Consider the following 18,170-nt stretch of genomic DNA (forward strand, 5'->3'; position numbering starts at 1 on the left):
CATAGTTTTGGAATTGTGGTTACTACATTCCAAAAGCTTTGCCAATTACAAAGCTTAACAGCACATGGTGTTGTCTCTTTTCTACAAAACAGCTGACATTTGAATACTTTTGTCATAGGATTTCTCACAAGTACTGAACTTTATTGGGAACCAAAACCCCTGCTGTAGAGCTAATTTCAAAATCTTCTGCAGTCTCCAAAGTTGGCTTTAAAATAATTTACCTTCCAGCATAATCACTCACAATTTCAATAAAGAATTACCCATTTTGATCATCACCAGCCACCTTCAAGTCATATTATGGAAACACCGACCACTCAGAAAATTATATTGTCGATCAATAGTTGGTATGAACTACTGCATCCCTCTCATGACCTGAAGCTGGCCAGTGACACCCAAAACCAGTAATTTCGGCTTGGAAGTGTGTGAGATTGTTCCAGAAAATAATTTTCAAAACAAAAATTTGAACAATCACTAATGCCTCTAGTATGAATGAAATGTCAGTATTTCCAGTTTCCAAAATATTTAAACATAACAGCTTTTTGTCTCATTCTATTTGTTGACATCTACAGGTAGAGGTTTGCCAGATGGGGACATATGTGGACAGCCATAGTAATACTTCACAAAGTAGCTCGAAGAACAGTGTTAATATTCAATTCTCATTTATTTACACCACATAAGATCAATGCACATGATTACACTAACCAGCAACGACCAGACTCCTCATTCTTATTTAAATGAATGTAAATAATGATGTATGTATGTGGGAAATAAAAAAATCAGATACAAGTACAAATCCACATCTACATCTACACTTAACAAGTCACGTTACGGTATGTGGTGAAGGGTACTATGTGTTCCAGACTCACTCTCCCCTTTCCCTATTCCAGTCACATAAGGATTGCAGGGAGAATAATTGCCAGTAAGCTTCTGCGTAGGCTAAAATCTTGTTTTATCTTGACGGACTATTCGCAAGATATATGTAGCAGCAAGGAACATATTGGTTGACTCTTCTAAGAATATACACATTCAGAACTTTAACACTAGACCACACCGTAATACAGAACCAATCTCTTGCAGCATCTGCCACTGAAGTTGACTGGGAATTTCAGAGGCGCTTCTGCACTTACTGAATGTATCTGTAACAAAAAGTGTTGCTTTTCTTTGGGTCTTCTCTATTTCATCTATCAATTCTATCTGGTACGGATCCCGTACTGACAGGCATTATTGTGGCCAAGATAGATACGAAGCCCACGCCTACTACAGTGGTACAAGTTTATATGCCAAACTAGCTCCGCAGATGACAAAGAGATTGATGAAATGTATGATGAGATAAAAGAAATTATTCAGATAGTGAAGGGAGACGAAAATTTAATAGTCATGGGTGACTGGAACTCGATAGTAGGAAAAGGAAGAGAAGGAAACGTAGTAGGTGAATGAAATAGTGAAGGTAGCAGAGGATTAAATAGGCAAAAAGACGAGGGCTAATAGAAAGTAGAAATGTTGGAACACGTGAGGCAATACTGACCCTTCGACTTATCTTAGAACATAGATTAAGGAAAGGCAAACCTACGTTTCTAGCATTTTTAGACTTAGAAAGCTTTTGACAATGTTGACTGGAATACTCTCTTTAAATTCTAAAGGTGGCAGGGGAAGAATACAGGGAGTGAAAGTCTATTTACAATTTGTACAGAAACTAGTTATAAGAGTTGAGGAGCATGAAAGTGAAGCAGTGGTTGGGAAGGGAGTGAGACAGGGTTGTAGCCTATCCCCGATGTTATTCAATCTGTATATTGAGCAAGCAGTAAAGGAAACAAAAGAAAAATTCGGAGTAGGAATTAAAATCCATGGAGAAGAAATAAAAACTTTGAGATTCGCCGAAGACATTGTAATTCTGTCAGATACAGCAAAGGACCTGGAAGAGCAGCTGAACGGAATGAACAGTGTCTTGAAAGGAGGATATAAGATGAACATCAACAAAAGCAAAACTAGGATAATAGAATGTAGTCGAATTAAATCGGGTGATGATGCGGGTATTAGATTATGAAATGAGACACTTAAAGTAGTAAATGAGTTTTGCTATTTGGGGTGCAAAATAACTGATGATGGTCGAAGTAGAGAGGATATAAAATGTAGACTGGCAATGGCAAGGAAAGCGTTTCTGAAGAAGACAAATTTGTTAACATCGAGTATAGATTTAAGTGTCAAGAAATCGTTTCTGAAAGTATTTGTATGAGTGTAGCCATGTATGGAAGTGAAATATGGACGATAAATAGTTTAGACAAGAAGAGAATAGGAGCTTTTGAAATGTGGTGCTACAGAAGAATGCTGAAGGTTAGATGGGTAGATCACATAACTAATGAGGAAGTATTGAATAGAATTGGGGAGAAGAGAAATTTGTGGCACAACTTGACTAGAAGAAGGGATCAACAATTTAGTATTGGAGGGCAGCATGGAGGGTAAAAATCATAGAGGGAGACCAAGAGATGAATACACTAAACAGATTCAGAAGGATGTAGGTTGCAGTAGGTACTGGGAGATGAAGAAGCTTGCACGGGATAGAGTAGCATGGAGAGTTGCAGCAAACCAGTCTCTGGACTGGAGACCACAACAACACTGACAAGCAGTATTCCAGTACTGATCGAACGAGGGTTTTGTAGGCAATTTCCTTTGTTGATGGACTACATTTCTTGTGGATTCTTCCAATCAATCTCAGTCTGGCATCTTGCAATTCTTTTTATGTGGTAAGTCCCCTTCAAACTGCCCCATACGCATACTCCTAGATATTTCACAGAAGTAACTCCTTCCACTGATTCTTATGCAGTTCTGTAACCATACACTAAAGGGTCTTTCTGTCTACATATTCGCGATATATTACATTTGTTTATGTTGGGTGTCAGTTGCCAGTCCCTGCACCGAGCATCGATCCTCTGTAGGTCTTCCTGCAGTTCACTACAATTTTCTAGTGTCACAAAATTTCTTCACATCAAAATCCTTTAAACATACATCAACAACAAAAATATTATGTGTGATTACAGCATGAGACTGAAATGGGTTTAAGTTTGTTTTAATTGACATTCAGATTCACCAATGCATTAACTCAGAGCAAACGTACAAATCAACGTCTACATGCCTTATCCAACAAAAATAGCTCAGTTGAGTTTCAAACACAGCATCACAGCTCTTACGTGCTACAACGGTTAAGATTCATACGGTAGACTCAGCTCCTGATATTGGCAGGTACATCTTACTTACCTACATTTCTCTCTATCTATGGATTATGTACACTATGGCCACCATAAAATCTCTGCAGGTTGAGACAAATGTTACTAAAATACAGGTACTTACTTCTGATCATCAATTTCTTTTTCTGATGCTACATCAAAAGGCACTGCCACTGGAAGTTCTGTTGTATGCTGTAGAGCTACAGACATCTGAGGCCCAAGTTCTTCATCCCAGACCTCTGCCGGTGGCCTGGGTTCGACAGGTGGAGCCGTGACTGTCGCTGGCTCTGCCAGACAAAGAAAACTACTTTTAGGCCTACTTCAAATGACCATTTGTATAAAGAGGGCACACAGTTTAGTGTGTTACATTACTACATGCGTCAGGCAGACCATCAGAAAGTTACGAGTATGACATCCTAGGTTAACTGCAGACAAGGTACACTGAAGAGCCAGAGAAACTGATACTCCTGCCGAACATTGTGTAGGGCCCCAGTGAGCAAGCAGAAGTGCCGAAACACGATGTGGCATGGACTCGACTAATGTCTCAAATAGTGTTGGAGAGAATTGACACTGTGCATCATGCATGGCTGTCCATAAATCCGTAAGAGTATGAAGGGTGGAGAACAGGATGTTGCAAGGCATCCCAGATATGCTCAGTAATGTTCATGTCTGGACAATTTGGTGGCCAGCACAAGTGTTTAAGCTCAGAAGGGTGTTCTTGCAGCTGCTCTAGCAATTCTGAACATGTAGGGTGTCCCAATGTCCTGATGGAATTGCCCAAGTTCATCAGAATGCGCAACGGACATGAATGGATGTGGGGAGCAGACAGGATGCTTACATACCTATCACATGTCAAGAGTCGTACCTAGACATATCAGTAGTCCCGTATCACTCCAACTACACACACCCCACACCATTACAGGATCTCCATCAGCTTGAACAGTCCCCTGCTGACATGCAGGGTCCATGGACTCATGAGGTTGTCTCCATACCCATTCACATCCATCCGCTTGTTACAATCTGAAAGGAGACTCGTGTGACAATGAAACATGTTTCCAGTCATCAACAGTCCAAAGTTGGTGCTGATGGGCTCACGAAGGCTAAAAGTTTTGTGTCGCGCAGTCATCAAAGGTACATGAGTGGGGCTTCGGCTCTGAAAGCCCATATTGATGATATTTCGTTGAACTGTTCACATACTGACACTTGTTGATGGCCCAGCACTGAAATCTGCAGCAATTTGCAGAAGGGTTGCACTTCTGTCACGTTGAATTTCTCTTCAGTTGTCATTGGTCCCGTTATTGCACGATTTTTTTCTGGCTGCAGCAATGTTGAAAATTTGGTGTTTTACCAGCTTCCTGATATTCATGGTACACTCGTAAAATCGTCGTACAGGAAAATCTCCACTTCATCACTACCTTGGAGATGCTGTGTCCCATCGCTCATGTGCCAACTATAACACCACATTCAAACTCCCTTAAATCTTGATAACCTGCCATTGTAGCAACAGTAACCTACCTAACAAGTTGTTTTCTTAGATAGGCGTTGCTGACCATTGCGCCGTATTCTGTCTGTTTACATATCTCTGTATTTGAATACGCATGCCTATACCAGTTTCTTTGGCATTTCAGTTTATATGCTTTTAATACTAGACAGCACAGTTGTGAATTTTATATGAGAAGCACCTGATGAATTTCCACTCTGCAGTAGAGTGCTCATCTTAAACTTCCTGGCAGATCAAAACTGTGTGCCAGTGGCATATGTAAATGATTAAGAGTTACAATTCTCTGAGATGCAGAAGGGTCACACAAGAGTATCAGTGTTCTTCATGTTCTATTGCCATGCCTAGTAAACTGTATACAGGGCATAAACAGTGTCAGATGTTGAGTGATTTCTCTGAAGGGCACAAGATGTCTCATATTCGTGAGAGACAGCGTTATCACCATCTGATACAGTAATGCCCAAATCCCTTACATCTGCATGCCAGTGTGTGAGGTATGACTAATACTGTACTTGAAAAGATTATTGCTCGTGTATGAAAATGTATTGCTACTTACAACACAAGGAGGTTTTCTGATGCACTTCAGGTAATTTTTTGTTGCCATCACATTGCCTTTTACACCCATTGTGAAACCTATAGTTTCTATGAACACTTGTCTGGGGGTAAATTGGTAGTACAATGTCTTTGTGTAGACTTTATTATCTGTACTGTTAGAATGTTGGCTAGGCATTCACTTTCTCATTGCCACTACATATGTTATGAGCTCCTGCTTCTAGGATGAGTTTTAGGGATGTTGAAATGTCAGTCTCATTTATAGTGTGGTGCAGTAGTAATGAACCTGATTTCTGGAAGAAAAGTTCTCAGTTAATGTTTGAATTTTACACTGGTTGCTGATATTCACTGCACCCATATATCTTGGATGTGTGATCCATTGTGCTGATGACTTACCTGTTTTTGTCATTAGAGATTCAAGATTTCTTATCATGATGCATGCATTCCTGAATCAGCCCTTTCTTCATCTGAACATGCTTAATGAATTTTTGAGCAGCTTTCCTTTCTCCTGCCTTCCATTATAATAAACCTTTAGTTTGCAGTTATTTATATTTTTTATGTTTAGCTAATACCTTTCAGCTATCAGCGCTCGAGAATGTGGCTCTCAGTCATTAGCTGATACTTCTGGAACACTTCCTGCTTCTGTCCATCCAGATCCAACGTTTGATGTGACTTTCCAGTCCCTTCAAGCACCTGTATGTGCTATGGCTTTCATCACATGCCCTCCTCCCCCTTTTTTATATCTCCTCATGAAATTTTTTTAAAAAATTTAAAAAAAATGTGTTAAAGGCACAGAACTCTTAAAAACAGTTAGTTTGTCTCACTGCTCATATTTCAGTGGGGAATCAATCCAAATTCTAATTTCTTCAAAGAAATTTACCTAAAGGACCAATGATCTGTTACAGAAGTGGTCAGCCACATAGGTTTCCTATTGTTGAAAACTATATGAGAATAAGCATTAAGATCCATAATGAAATCAAAAGCACTGACAATTTTCACTAGAAAATTACAAGTGACATCATTGGTTTTTAAATCAGCTGTTTACAATTCAGCAAACACTTAGCGTTAATGAATAGTTCACATTAACATAAGCCACAACAGAAAATTCAGGATGAAATAATGACAATATTACAAAATGGATAGATTGCTATTCAAGTGAGTAGCAATTTATCCTTCTCACAATATTAACACAAATCACAACAAAACAACAACAGAGCACTTACTCTTCTTGCGCTTTGGCTTTGATCTCACTGGTTTCTGTACCACAATTGTTCCCTTTGCAGAAAATTGCTCCAGCATCCTGAGGAAGACGTGTGCTGTCACTACCAGGTCTCGCAAGTAGGCCCTGCAAACAGATTCTATAAATTGCTGGCCCTTTTCACTCACTACAAAGAGTGACATACTGTTGTAAAGTATGGCTGAATATAGTGAGTTGCAGAAGTACAGACTACAAGAGAAGTTTGCAAAAAAACACTAATATCAGAAAGGATCTAAGGCACGGATTTTGTCTTTCGCCCCCACTGTTCTATCAGTGAAGTGATGATGAAAATGTAAGAAAGGTTCAGAGTGGGATAAAAATTCAGGGTGAAAGGAATTAATAACATGGATTGAAAGAAAAATGAAGGGAGACAAAAGTACACTACTGGCCATTAAAATTGCTACACCACAAAGATGATGTGCTACAGGCACGGAAGTTAACAGACAGGAAGAAGATGCTGCAATATGCAAATGATTAGCTTTTCAGAGCATTCACACAAGGTTGGCGCTGGTGGCAACACCTACAATGTGCTGACATGAGGAAAGTTTCTAATCGATTTATCATACACAAACAGCAGTTGACCGGCGTTGCCTGGTGAAACGTTGTTGTGATGCCTCGTGTAAGGAGGAGAAATGCATACCATCACGTTTCCGACTTTGATAAAGGTTGGATTATAGCCTATCGCGATTGCGGTTTATCATATCGCAACATTGTTGCTCGCGTTGGTTGAGATCCAATGACTGTTAGCAGAATATGGAATCGGTGGGTTCAGACGGGTAATACGGAAAGCCGTGCTGGATCCCAACGGTCTCGTATCACTAGCAGTCGAGATGACAGCCATCTTATCCGCATGGCTGTAATGGATCGTGCAGCCATGTCTCGATCCCTGAGTCAACAGATGAGGACGTTTGCAAGACAACAACCATGTGCACGAACAGTTCAACGACGTTTGCAGCAGCACGGACTATCAGCTCGGAGTCCGTGGCTGCGATTACCCTTGACGCTACATCACAGACAGGAGCGCCTGCGATGGTGTACTCAACGACGAACCTGGGTGCATGAATTGCAAAACGTCATTTTTTCGGATGAATCCAGGTTCTGCTTACAGCATCGTGATGGTCGCATCCGTGTTTGGTGACATGGTGAACGCACACTGGAAGCGTGTATTCGTCAGTGCCATACTGGCGTATCACCCGGTGTGATGGTATGGGGTGCCATTGGTTACATGTCTTGGCGACCTCTTGTTCGCACTGATGGCACTTTGAACAGTGGATGTTACATTTCAGATGTGTTACGACCCATGGCTCTACCCTTCATTCAAGCCCTGCAAAAACCTACATTTCAGCAGGATAATGCACGATCGCATGTTGGATGTCCTGTACGTGCCTTTCTGGATACAGAAAATGTTCAACTGCTGCCCTGGCCAGCACATTCTCCAAATCTCTCACCAATTGAAAAAGTCTGGTCAATGGTGGCCGAGCAACTGGCTCGTAACTATGCGCCAGTCACTGCTCTTGATGAGCTGCGTTATCGTGTTGAAGCTGCATGGGCAGCTGTACCTGTACACGACATCCAAACTCTGTTTGACCCAATGCCCAGGCGTATCAAGGCCGTTATTACGGCCAGAGGTGGTTGTTCTGGGTACTGATTTCTCAGGATCTATGCACCCAAACTGCGTGAAAATGTAATCACATGTCAGTTCTGGTATAATATATTTGGCCAATGAATACCCGTTTATCATCTGCATTTATTCTTGGTGTAGCAATTTTAATGGCCAATAGTGTAATAAGCAGTAGCAGAACTGAGACTACTGATGAACTGAACATCAAAACTCCACGCAACGGTTTCCTCCCCCTCTGTCCTATCATCTCCTCCCCATTCTCATCTCCCACCCTGTTTATTTGCTGCCCTCTGCCAATACATCTGCCTATCTTCCCCACTCCTCTCCGTTTTTGCTCCTTTTTTTCCCCCAACTCCCTGCCACACAACCTTCTGACACTGTGCCTGTTGACATTCTAGGCCCTGCACACTACACCTGAAAGTGTCTGTTTCTCTCCCCACCCCTGTACACTACTATCCCTTCCCCTGCCCCTTCTCCACCCCATCCAGACTGCTGCTTGCATGCCACATGATAGATTTTTTAATTGTGCCTGTCTGCAACCTAACATGTCTTCTTTACAGTAAGTAGTCATCTGTCTATTCCTACACTATTGATATTCCTACCTAGAGTTTTCATTGTTTGAGTGGTGTTTAGAGTGGGTTTGGGTGTGGCGAGATCATTCACTGTCACTCTAAACTTATGTTCCAAATTTTTGCCTAAAAAATTGTGCACTTAATTCATATTGTGCTGTTCATAGACTCGCAGTATGCTACAGTTATTTGCAAAGGATATGAAACACCCAAGGATTTAAGCATAATACAGTTACAAAAAAACTTGCTAATAACATACTTTATCTCATAAATGCCATCAGCAATCAACAAAATTCATAGCAACTAAATAACAGGACATGTTTTGTGCTCTTATCTCCTCTAATAAGTCTGGAAACTCTCATTAGGCGGTACCACATATGTTACCATATTCTAGTGTATTCTAGTGAGACATTTACAACCTTAACATGATTTTCCTCCAGCAGATACAATTGCAAATGCCAGAAAGTCAAGGAACTATCTTCAACACTATCAAAACATTAATATTAAATGCCATTTAATGATACACTGAAGTATAATACAGATATAGTGAGACAGGGTCTCGATAATGAAGTTTCAGGTGCTCTGCTGATTCTATTTCAGTGTAAGCAACAAGTGGAGGTCTGAATCAAGAGGCTCAGACGGTTCCGCGATCGTGTAGGCTGCAGATTCCTCGACTTGCGCCTTAGGGTGATTGGGTTTCGGGTTCTACTGAGTAGGTCAGGAGTCCACAACACGCCGAAGGCTACCCACACAGGTAGCAGGGCCCATGTGGCGTGGACTGAGTGGTTTTTTAGGTTAGACGGACTTGAGAAAACAAAAAAAGGGCTTCAGTCACAAAGGGTGCAGGCCAAACACAGGAAGAACGTAGATACAGGAACCATTGGTATAACAGATGTAAACTGTTGTAGTTGTGTCGAGAAAGTACCAGAGTTCCAAGCACCGATGCTCAAATTGATATATGCCTTGAAAGCTGGCTAAAACCGGAGATAACTTCAGCTGAAATTTTTGCGAAGAACCTAACGATGTTCTGGATAGATAGGCTAAACACAATTGGCAGTGGCATGTTTGTTGCTGTTAGAAGTAGTTTTCTTGTTGCAAAATTGAAGTAGATAGTTCCTGTGAGTTAGTATGGGTAGAGGTCATTCTTGGCAACCGGAATAAAATAATAAATGGATCATTTTACTGACCTGCCAACTCAGATGGTACAATTGCTTACAGGTTCAAAGAAAACTTGAGTTCGATTTCAAACACATACCCAATTCATACAATTATAGTTGGAGGTGACTTAAATTTACCATTGATATGCTTGCAAAAATACATGTTTAATTCTGGAGATATGCATAAAATGTCATCCGAAAATTTTCAGAAAATTATTTAGAGCAGTTAATTCATGAGCCCAGATGAATAGTAAACAGTTGTCAAAACGCACTTGACCTCTTAGCAACAAATAATACTGAGTTGATAACGAGCATTAAAATGGATACAGGGATTAGTGAATACAGGATTATCGTAGCGAGACTGAATCTTGTAACCCCCAAATCCTCCAAAAATAGATGTAAAATATATCTATTCAAAAACACAGATAAAAATTCACTTGACACCTTCCTGAGAAACCATCTCCAGCCCTTCCAAATTAACAATGTTAGAGCAGACCAGATGTGATTTGAATTCAAAGAAATAGTATTGGCAGTAATTGTGAGATTTATACCAAATAAATAAACAAACAATGGAGCTGATCCTCCTTGGTACAGGAAACAGATCAGAACACTGTTGCAGAAAAAAAAAAAACATGCCAAAATTAAACAGGCAAAAAATCTCAAACATTGGCTATCTTTTATAGAAGCTCGAAATTTAGCTTCAAAGTGAGATGCTTGTAAGAGTTTCCACAACGAAAACTTGTCTCGAAACCTGGCGGAAAATCCAAAGAGATTGTGGTCATATGTGAAGTATGCTAGCAGCAAGACACAATCAATGCCTTCTCTGTGCGACAGCAATGGAGATACTGTCAAAGACAGTGCTGCTAAAGCAGAGTTACTAATAACAGCCTTACGAAATTCCTTCACCAAAGAAAATGAAGTAAATACTCCAGAATTTGAATCAAGAACAGCTGCCAACATGAGTAATGTAGAAGTAGATATCATTGGAGTAGTGAAGCAACTTAAATCACTTAATAAAAGCAAGTCTTCTGGTCCAGACTGTACACCAATTAGGTTCCTTTCAGAGTATGCTGATGCAATACCTCCATCCATAACAATCATACACAACCGTTTGCTCGGTGAAACATCCGTACCCAACAACTGAAAAGTTGCAGCACAGATCACACCAATATTCAAGAAAGGTAGTAGGAGTAACCCACTAAATTACAGACCCATATCATTATGTTTGATATGCAGTAGGATTTTGTAACATACATTGTGTTCAAACATTATGAATTACCTCAAAGAAAATGGTCTATTGACACACAGTCAACACGGATTTAGAAAACATTGTTCTTGTGGAACACAACTAGCTCTTTACTCGCACGTAATGTTAAATGCTACTGACAAGGGATTTCTAATTAATTCCATGTTTCTGGAGTTCTAGAAGGCTTTTGACACTGTACCACACAAGCAGCTTTTAGTGAAATTGCGTACTTATGGAATATTGTCTCAGCTATGTGGCTGGATTTGTGATTTCCTGTCAGAGAGGTCACAGTTCGCAGTAATCGACAGATGGTCATCGAGTAAAATGGAAGTGATTTCTGGCGTTCCCCAAGGTAGTGTTATATGCTCTTTGTTGTTCCTTATCTATATAAACAATTTGGGAGACAATCTGAGCAGCCATCTTAGGTTGTCTGCAGATGATGCTGTCATTTATATACTAGTAAAGTCATCACAAGATCGAAACAAATTGCAAAACGATTTAGAAAAAATATCTGTATGGTGTGAAAATTGGCAATTGACCCTAAATAACAAAAAGTGTGAGGTCATCCACATGAATGCTAAAAGTAATCAATTAAACTTTAGCTACACGATAAATCAGTCAAATTTGAAGGCTGTAAGTTCAACTAAACATCTAGGAATTCTAATTACAAACTTAAATTGGAAGGAACACATAGAACATGTTGTGGAAGAAGGCTAACCAAAGACTGCATTTTATTAGCAGGACCTTTACAAGATGTAACAAGTCTGCTAAGGAAACTGCCTACAGTACACTTGTCCATCCTCTTTCAGAATACTGCTGCGCGGTGTGGGATCCTTACCAGATAGTACTGACGGAGTACAGTGAAAAAGTTCAAAGAAGGACAGCAAATTTTGTATTATCACAAAATGGGGAGAGAGTGTCACTGAAATGATACAGGATTTGGGATGGACATCACTAAAACAAAGGCTTTTTTTGCTGCTGAGGAATCTTCTCACGAAATTCCAATCACCAACTTTGTCCTCTGAATACATAGGGAGAAACAATCACCTTGATAAAATAAGGGAAATCAGAGCTCGCATGAAAAGATATAGGTGTTCATTCTTTCTCTGTGCTATAAGAGACTAGAACAATAGAGAACCGCAAAGGTAGTTCGAAGAACCCTCTACCAGGCACTTAAATGTGATTTGCAGAGTATACATGCAGATGTAGATGTAAAACCTTAGCCTGAATGAACCGAGCCTTCAAAATGTCCAAAGATGTACTGTGTACAAAACATGCCCCCTAATCTCTGCTAAATTGAGTTAACTGGGATTTCAAGGTGCAGCCTTCAGAGTTATAAAAATGTTGACTGCCATTATTTACACCCACATGGGATGTATATGAAATGCATCCTGACAATTTAAATTCTATAATCCATTCATTACTGAGAAATATATTTTAATATATCTTTTGCATAGGCTCCCCCTCAGAGCCTTTAACTATAAGCTTCGTCTGTCTAATTTTTTATGTGTTTATTTTTACACCACATAAAAACGTGTTTTTCACTGCCAGTATGATCTGATTGCAAAACTACTGCTGGTAATTAAAGCTTGTTGCCTAGGTCAAAATCAATCAGTTTAAAAAAGGAGTAATAACATTAACACATCGTTGGCTGCTAAAAACCATTGCTACTTTACGATATTAATTTCCATGATCATTCACCAAAGATGTTACTGAGATCTATATCAAGCTAAGTTCATGAACATTCCTTCATACACGTTTATAAATTTTGTATGAGATAGTCAAGTTACAAGAAAAACCATATTTTTATGTGGTTTTACATTGCATAATCCATGTGTGTATTGTGAGCAGCCTTTGTAAATGCAAATAAATCTGACTGAATAATACACAGCTTTAAAAGCAGACATACCTTGACATTTTTGTTTCTGAGAAATTAATCAGCAATGTGAAAATGAGCTCTCGGTATTCAATGACATAGAAGATATTGCTCTTTATGACTCTTGAGGAGTTCCTCACCACTGCATCGTCAGACTTGTCCATGGCTACTAATGTCATCAAAAGTTCCTGAAACATGTAAAAATATTATTTAAAATTACTGAACATTATATTACTAATGCTAGCAATAATACAGAAACTATACATATGACAACTGTTGAAATCTGTATGGTCGCATTCAAAGCAAGTGAAGGTCAGTTCCCCACAACAATCGATAGAACTGGACATATCTTTTGAAGCTGCCAGTCCATTACCTGATGCCAACAGCTGCAGATGACGAAAAATAGAGCAGACAGTAATTTAACAAACCACAGTATAAATTAACCTGCACTCATTCTCTGTAGGCAGCTGCATGATGTATTGTAGAGAGTATCTTGTACTAGTATTACTAGCCCCTTTCCCAACCATTTCTCAGGTGTTGTTCGAGCAGAACAATTCATAACGATTATGACAGTTTTCCACAGAATTGTTCTTTCACCTTCTCTTTCAAGAACTTCCTAATACGTTATCTTGTTGGTCCGCTCCATGTTTTTCATGTGCTCATAGCACAGAGAAACACTCCAAGTATTTTTTCCAAAGGCTTTTCCAAACTTTAGAGGCAATTATATTGTGACACTCCACATCCCCTCAATGCCTGACCAATGCACATTTCACTTGACCTGTTCTACTTTGTGCCTCTACTTTGCTGTGATTATCTCTGGTAATATTCCTTTAGAGGTAAGTAAATCAACTGATCTCCCCGACGACAATAGTACAATCATATGAGGCATCAAACAAAATTTGTGATCACACTGACGATTTCTTGGTAGGGATAATGTAGCACATTATTATGAATGGAGGATTTATCAGCAGAAGTGTAAGTAACTTCTGTTGTGCAACAAGGAAGTGTTTTGGCACCCTTGCTGTTATGTTGAACGAGGTGGGATAAGAAAATAATGGGAATTTTTGTTTTTCTTACAGAGTCTTTATTTATTCATCAACATCAACTTTATTTCCTGCAAAGTAATCCCCCTCTGCTGTTTACAGAGCAGATCAGTTCCAAGGACACGTATGTCACATCTTATAACATTGCTTAAGGATGCAGAACTTATATCAAATGAGCCAAACAGCAGAAACTGAAAGTATATTTAAAAAAAAAGGCAGCAGGAATGATAACAGGTTTGTTTGGCTTCCAGGAGCTCAAATCAGCACACATCCCACAACAGAACAAAAAATCCATTCTGGAAACAATCCCAAAGGCTGTGTGTAAGCCATGTGTCCAAAATATCCTTATTTTTTGGAGTGCTAGTCTGGACAAGGGATTCAGGAGAACTTCCGTCAACTTTGAAAAGTACATGAAGAGATACTGGTGGACATAAAGCTGTAGGAAAATCATGAAAAACCTAAATCTGGATGGCAAGACATGGATATGAACCATCTTCCTCCCGACTGCGAGTCCACCCAAATCCAGTGTGCTAACAACTGCACCACCTTGTCCGGTTCGTTATTTAAAAGTTGGTTCCAGGCTTTCACAGGATAGTTTGGGTTTTACTTCAAGTGTCTGCCAGTTCAGTTCTTTCAGGATCCCTGTGACACACTCCCATGGGTCAAACAAATCTGTGACCATTTACGCTGCCCTTGTATGTATACATTCAATATCTCCTGTTAGTCCAATTTGGTATCGACCCCACACACTAGGATTGGATCGCATGACCATTTTGCATGCAATCTCCTTTGTCGACTGACTGCGTTTCCCTGGCATTCTACCAATGAACTGCAGTCAACATCCTGCTTTACCTATAACTGAACTTATGTGATCATTCCATTTAACGTACCATGTATTTGTCCCTACAGATCTTAACATCCATATATTTGTATGAGTTGGTCAATTTCAACTCTGACTCATTCATGTTGTAGTCATTTGTTGTTGTTGTTGTTGTTGTTGTGGTCTTCAGTCCTGAGACTGGTTTGATGCAGCTCTCCATGCTACTCTATCCTGTGCAAGCTTCTTCATCTCCCAGTACCTACTGCAACCTACATCCTTCTGAATCTGCTTAGTGTATTCATCTCTTGGTCTCCCTCTATGATTTTTACCCTACACGCTGCCCTCCAATACTAAATTGGTGATCCCCTGATGCCTCAGAACATGTCCTACCAACCGATCCCTTCTTCTGGTCAAGTTGTGCCACAAACTTCTCTTCTCCCCGATCCTATTCAATACTTCCTCATTAGTTATGTGATCTACCCATCTAATCTTCAGCATTCTTCTGTAGCACCACATTTCAAAAGCTTCTATTCTCTTCTTGTCCAAACTATTTACCGTCCATGTTTCACTTCCATACATGGCTACACTCCATACAAATACTTTCAGAAATAACTTCCTGACACTTAAATCTATACTCGATGTTAACAAATTTCTCTTCTTCAGAAACGCTTTCCTTGCCATTGCCAGTCTACATTTTATATCCTCTCTACTTCGTCCATCATCAGTTATTTTGCTCCCCAAATAGCAAAACTCCTTTACTACTTTAAGTGTCTCATTTCCTAATCTAATACCCTCAGCATCACCCGACTTAACTCGACTACATTCCATTATCCTCGTTTTGCTTTTGTTGATGTTCATCTTATATCCTCCCTTCAAGACACCATCCATTCCGTTCAACTGCTCTTCCAAGTCCTTTGCTGTCTCTGACAGAATTACAATGTCATCGGCGAACCTCAAAGTTTTTATCTCTTCTCCATGGATTTTAATACATACTCCAAATTTTTCTTTTGTTTCCTTTACTGCTTGCTCAATATAGAGATTGAATAACATCGGGGAGAGGCTACAGCCCTGTCTTACTCCCTTCCCAACCACTGCTTCCCTTTCATGTCCCTCAACTCTTATAACTGCCATCTGGTTTCTGTACAAGTTGTAAATAGCCTTTCGCTCCCTGTATTTTACCCCTGCCACCTTTAGAATTTGAAAGAGAGTATTCCAGTCAACATTGTCAAAAGCTTTCTCTAAGTCTACAAATGCTAGAAACGTAGGTTTGCCTTTCCTTAATGTTTCTTCTAAGATAAGTCGTAAGGTCAGTATTGCCTCACGTGTTCCAGTATTTCTACGGAATCCAAACTGATCTTCCCCGAGGTCGGCTTCTACTAGTTTTTCCATTTGTCTGTAAAGAATTCATGTTAGTACTTTGCAGCTGTGGCTTATTAAACTGACGGTTCGGTAATTTTCACATCTGTCAACACCTGCTTTCTTTGGGATTGGCATTATTATATTCTTCTTGAAGTCTGAGGGTATTTCGCCTGTTTCGTACATCTTGCTCACCAGATGGTAGAGTTTTGTCAGGACTGGCTCTCCCAAGGCCGTCAGTAGTTCCAATGGAATTTTGTCTACTCCGGGGGCCTTGTTTCGACTCAGGTCCTTCAGTGCTCTGTCAAACTCTTCACGCAGTATCTTATCTCCCATTTCGTCTTCATCTACATTCTCTTCAATTTCCATAATATTGTCCTCAAGGGTTGTAGTCATAGGATACTAAATTTTTTCCCCCTCTTGTGAAGTGCAAAATTTTACATTTCTGAACATTTAAAGCAAGTTGCGAATCTTTGCACCACCTTGAATATGTGGTAGACTTCCCAGTGGGTTTTAGAGTTCGGATATAGAGTACATTTCCAATAATAAAACACATCTTTCGCTTTCTTTCTTTCTTTCTTTCGAGAAAGAGGGTCAACAACTTAAGTATGGGAGTATTAATATAACTGTTTTAATATGACACTCTTACTGAGTCATACTTATTAAGCGATTCTTACAATCCATACCAGACCCTGTTAAATTTTTACTGCAGTAGGGTACACGAACTGAAACGTGAGTTTTAACCATTCATCTCATTTTTGGATCACAATGAGAAGACTGTTCAACCGTAATTCAATAACACACAATATTTTTCTTCTTACTGTTAACATTTCTGTAATTTAAACAAACCAATGGCATTCCTGTCTTGTCACTGTAAAAGGCAACCTGAAAGCTGTCTCAAGACTTAATTCATTATAGACACAAATACAGTAATGGAAGCAAGCAGTAGTAGTAAATAATTTAAGGGTAAAGGGAACAACTCAGCGAGTAGAAGAGGCAATTGGCCGTCATCAGACACCTCAACAAGACTGGTATCTTTGCTTGTTTTTGGATGAACCTTTTTTCGAGCTATAGAGAGAGAGAAAGGGGGGAGGAGGGGTTTGTGTGTGTCCGAAAGCTAGTAAATTTTTCAGTCTTGTTAAGATGTCCGTCAACAACTAACTGCTTACGCTATTTGATGAGTTGTTACATGTACTCCTAAATTATGAGTCACACACATGGCTCATTGTGATTCGAGCATTACTTACACATCTGCATCTTCTTCGTTCAACAACATACTGTCACAACCATTCTGCACTACAGCCATAACTCAGTAACAGCTCTGCCCATGGTTGGAGTTACTTGAGGTTGGAACTTAGTCATTCCTTGGGTACCAGCTAATATGGGTTGACTGCTGAAGGCAGTTGTTTGACCGCACATGCAGTGCCACGCTCCAATGTAGAACCAGTAACATATTAAGCAGTGTGAGTGTGCCTGTGTGTGTTCTTGACTGCAGGCCGGTATTACCATATTACACAAACATACATGAAAATGAAGTATAACAATATTTAATTTAATTTGGTGTGCAGTTGCATGAGGGCATCAACAATGAATAAAAATCAAGTTATCCAGAGATACTTTTCTGTAAGAGACTAAAGTAATAGAATCGCACAGTGCAATAGTTGTGAAACACTGTGTTCCAAGACAACTGTGAATAACCTGAGAAAACGCCTGGTGTAAAAGTATCTAATATAATACAAGAAGTACAACTTTGCTTCCGTCATTTTTTCCCCAATACTGAGGGTTTAAAACTGGTTACACATGCATCATTCAAAGTATTTTCAATCATTGGCCACTACTTTCTCGCATCTTTCAGGCAGTGTACGATTCCCGCGTCGAAAAAATTGTTCATCTTTTGAAGCAATCCACGAATTGATCCAATTTGTGACTTCTTCATGAGATCGGAAGTGTTGG

At 39.7% G+C, this 18,170-nt stretch overlaps 1 protein-coding gene across 1 annotated transcript in view; it reads right to left on the reverse strand.

Annotated features, from left to right (window-relative positions):
* The window catches only part of LOC126428133 (protein timeless homolog), a 483,403-nt gene that overhangs the window by 428,534 nt on the left and 36,699 nt on the right, over positions 1 to 18,170 (reverse strand). Inside the window, exons 11-13 of the mRNA XM_050090036.1 lie at positions 13,032 to 13,186; positions 6,495 to 6,616; positions 3,346 to 3,508 (exon numbers count right to left, since the gene is read on the reverse strand). Of these exons, the coding sequence (XP_049945993.1) occupies positions 3,346 to 3,508; positions 6,495 to 6,616; positions 13,032 to 13,186 (440 nt within the window). The remainder of the gene's footprint in view (positions 1 to 3,345; positions 3,509 to 6,494; positions 6,617 to 13,031; positions 13,187 to 18,170) is intronic.

Source organism: Schistocerca serialis, chromosome 12 (genome assembly GCF_023864345.2).
Source record: "Schistocerca serialis cubense isolate TAMUIC-IGC-003099 chromosome 12, iqSchSeri2.2, whole genome shotgun sequence".
Taxonomy (NCBI): Eukaryota; Metazoa; Arthropoda; class Insecta; order Orthoptera; family Acrididae; genus Schistocerca; species Schistocerca serialis.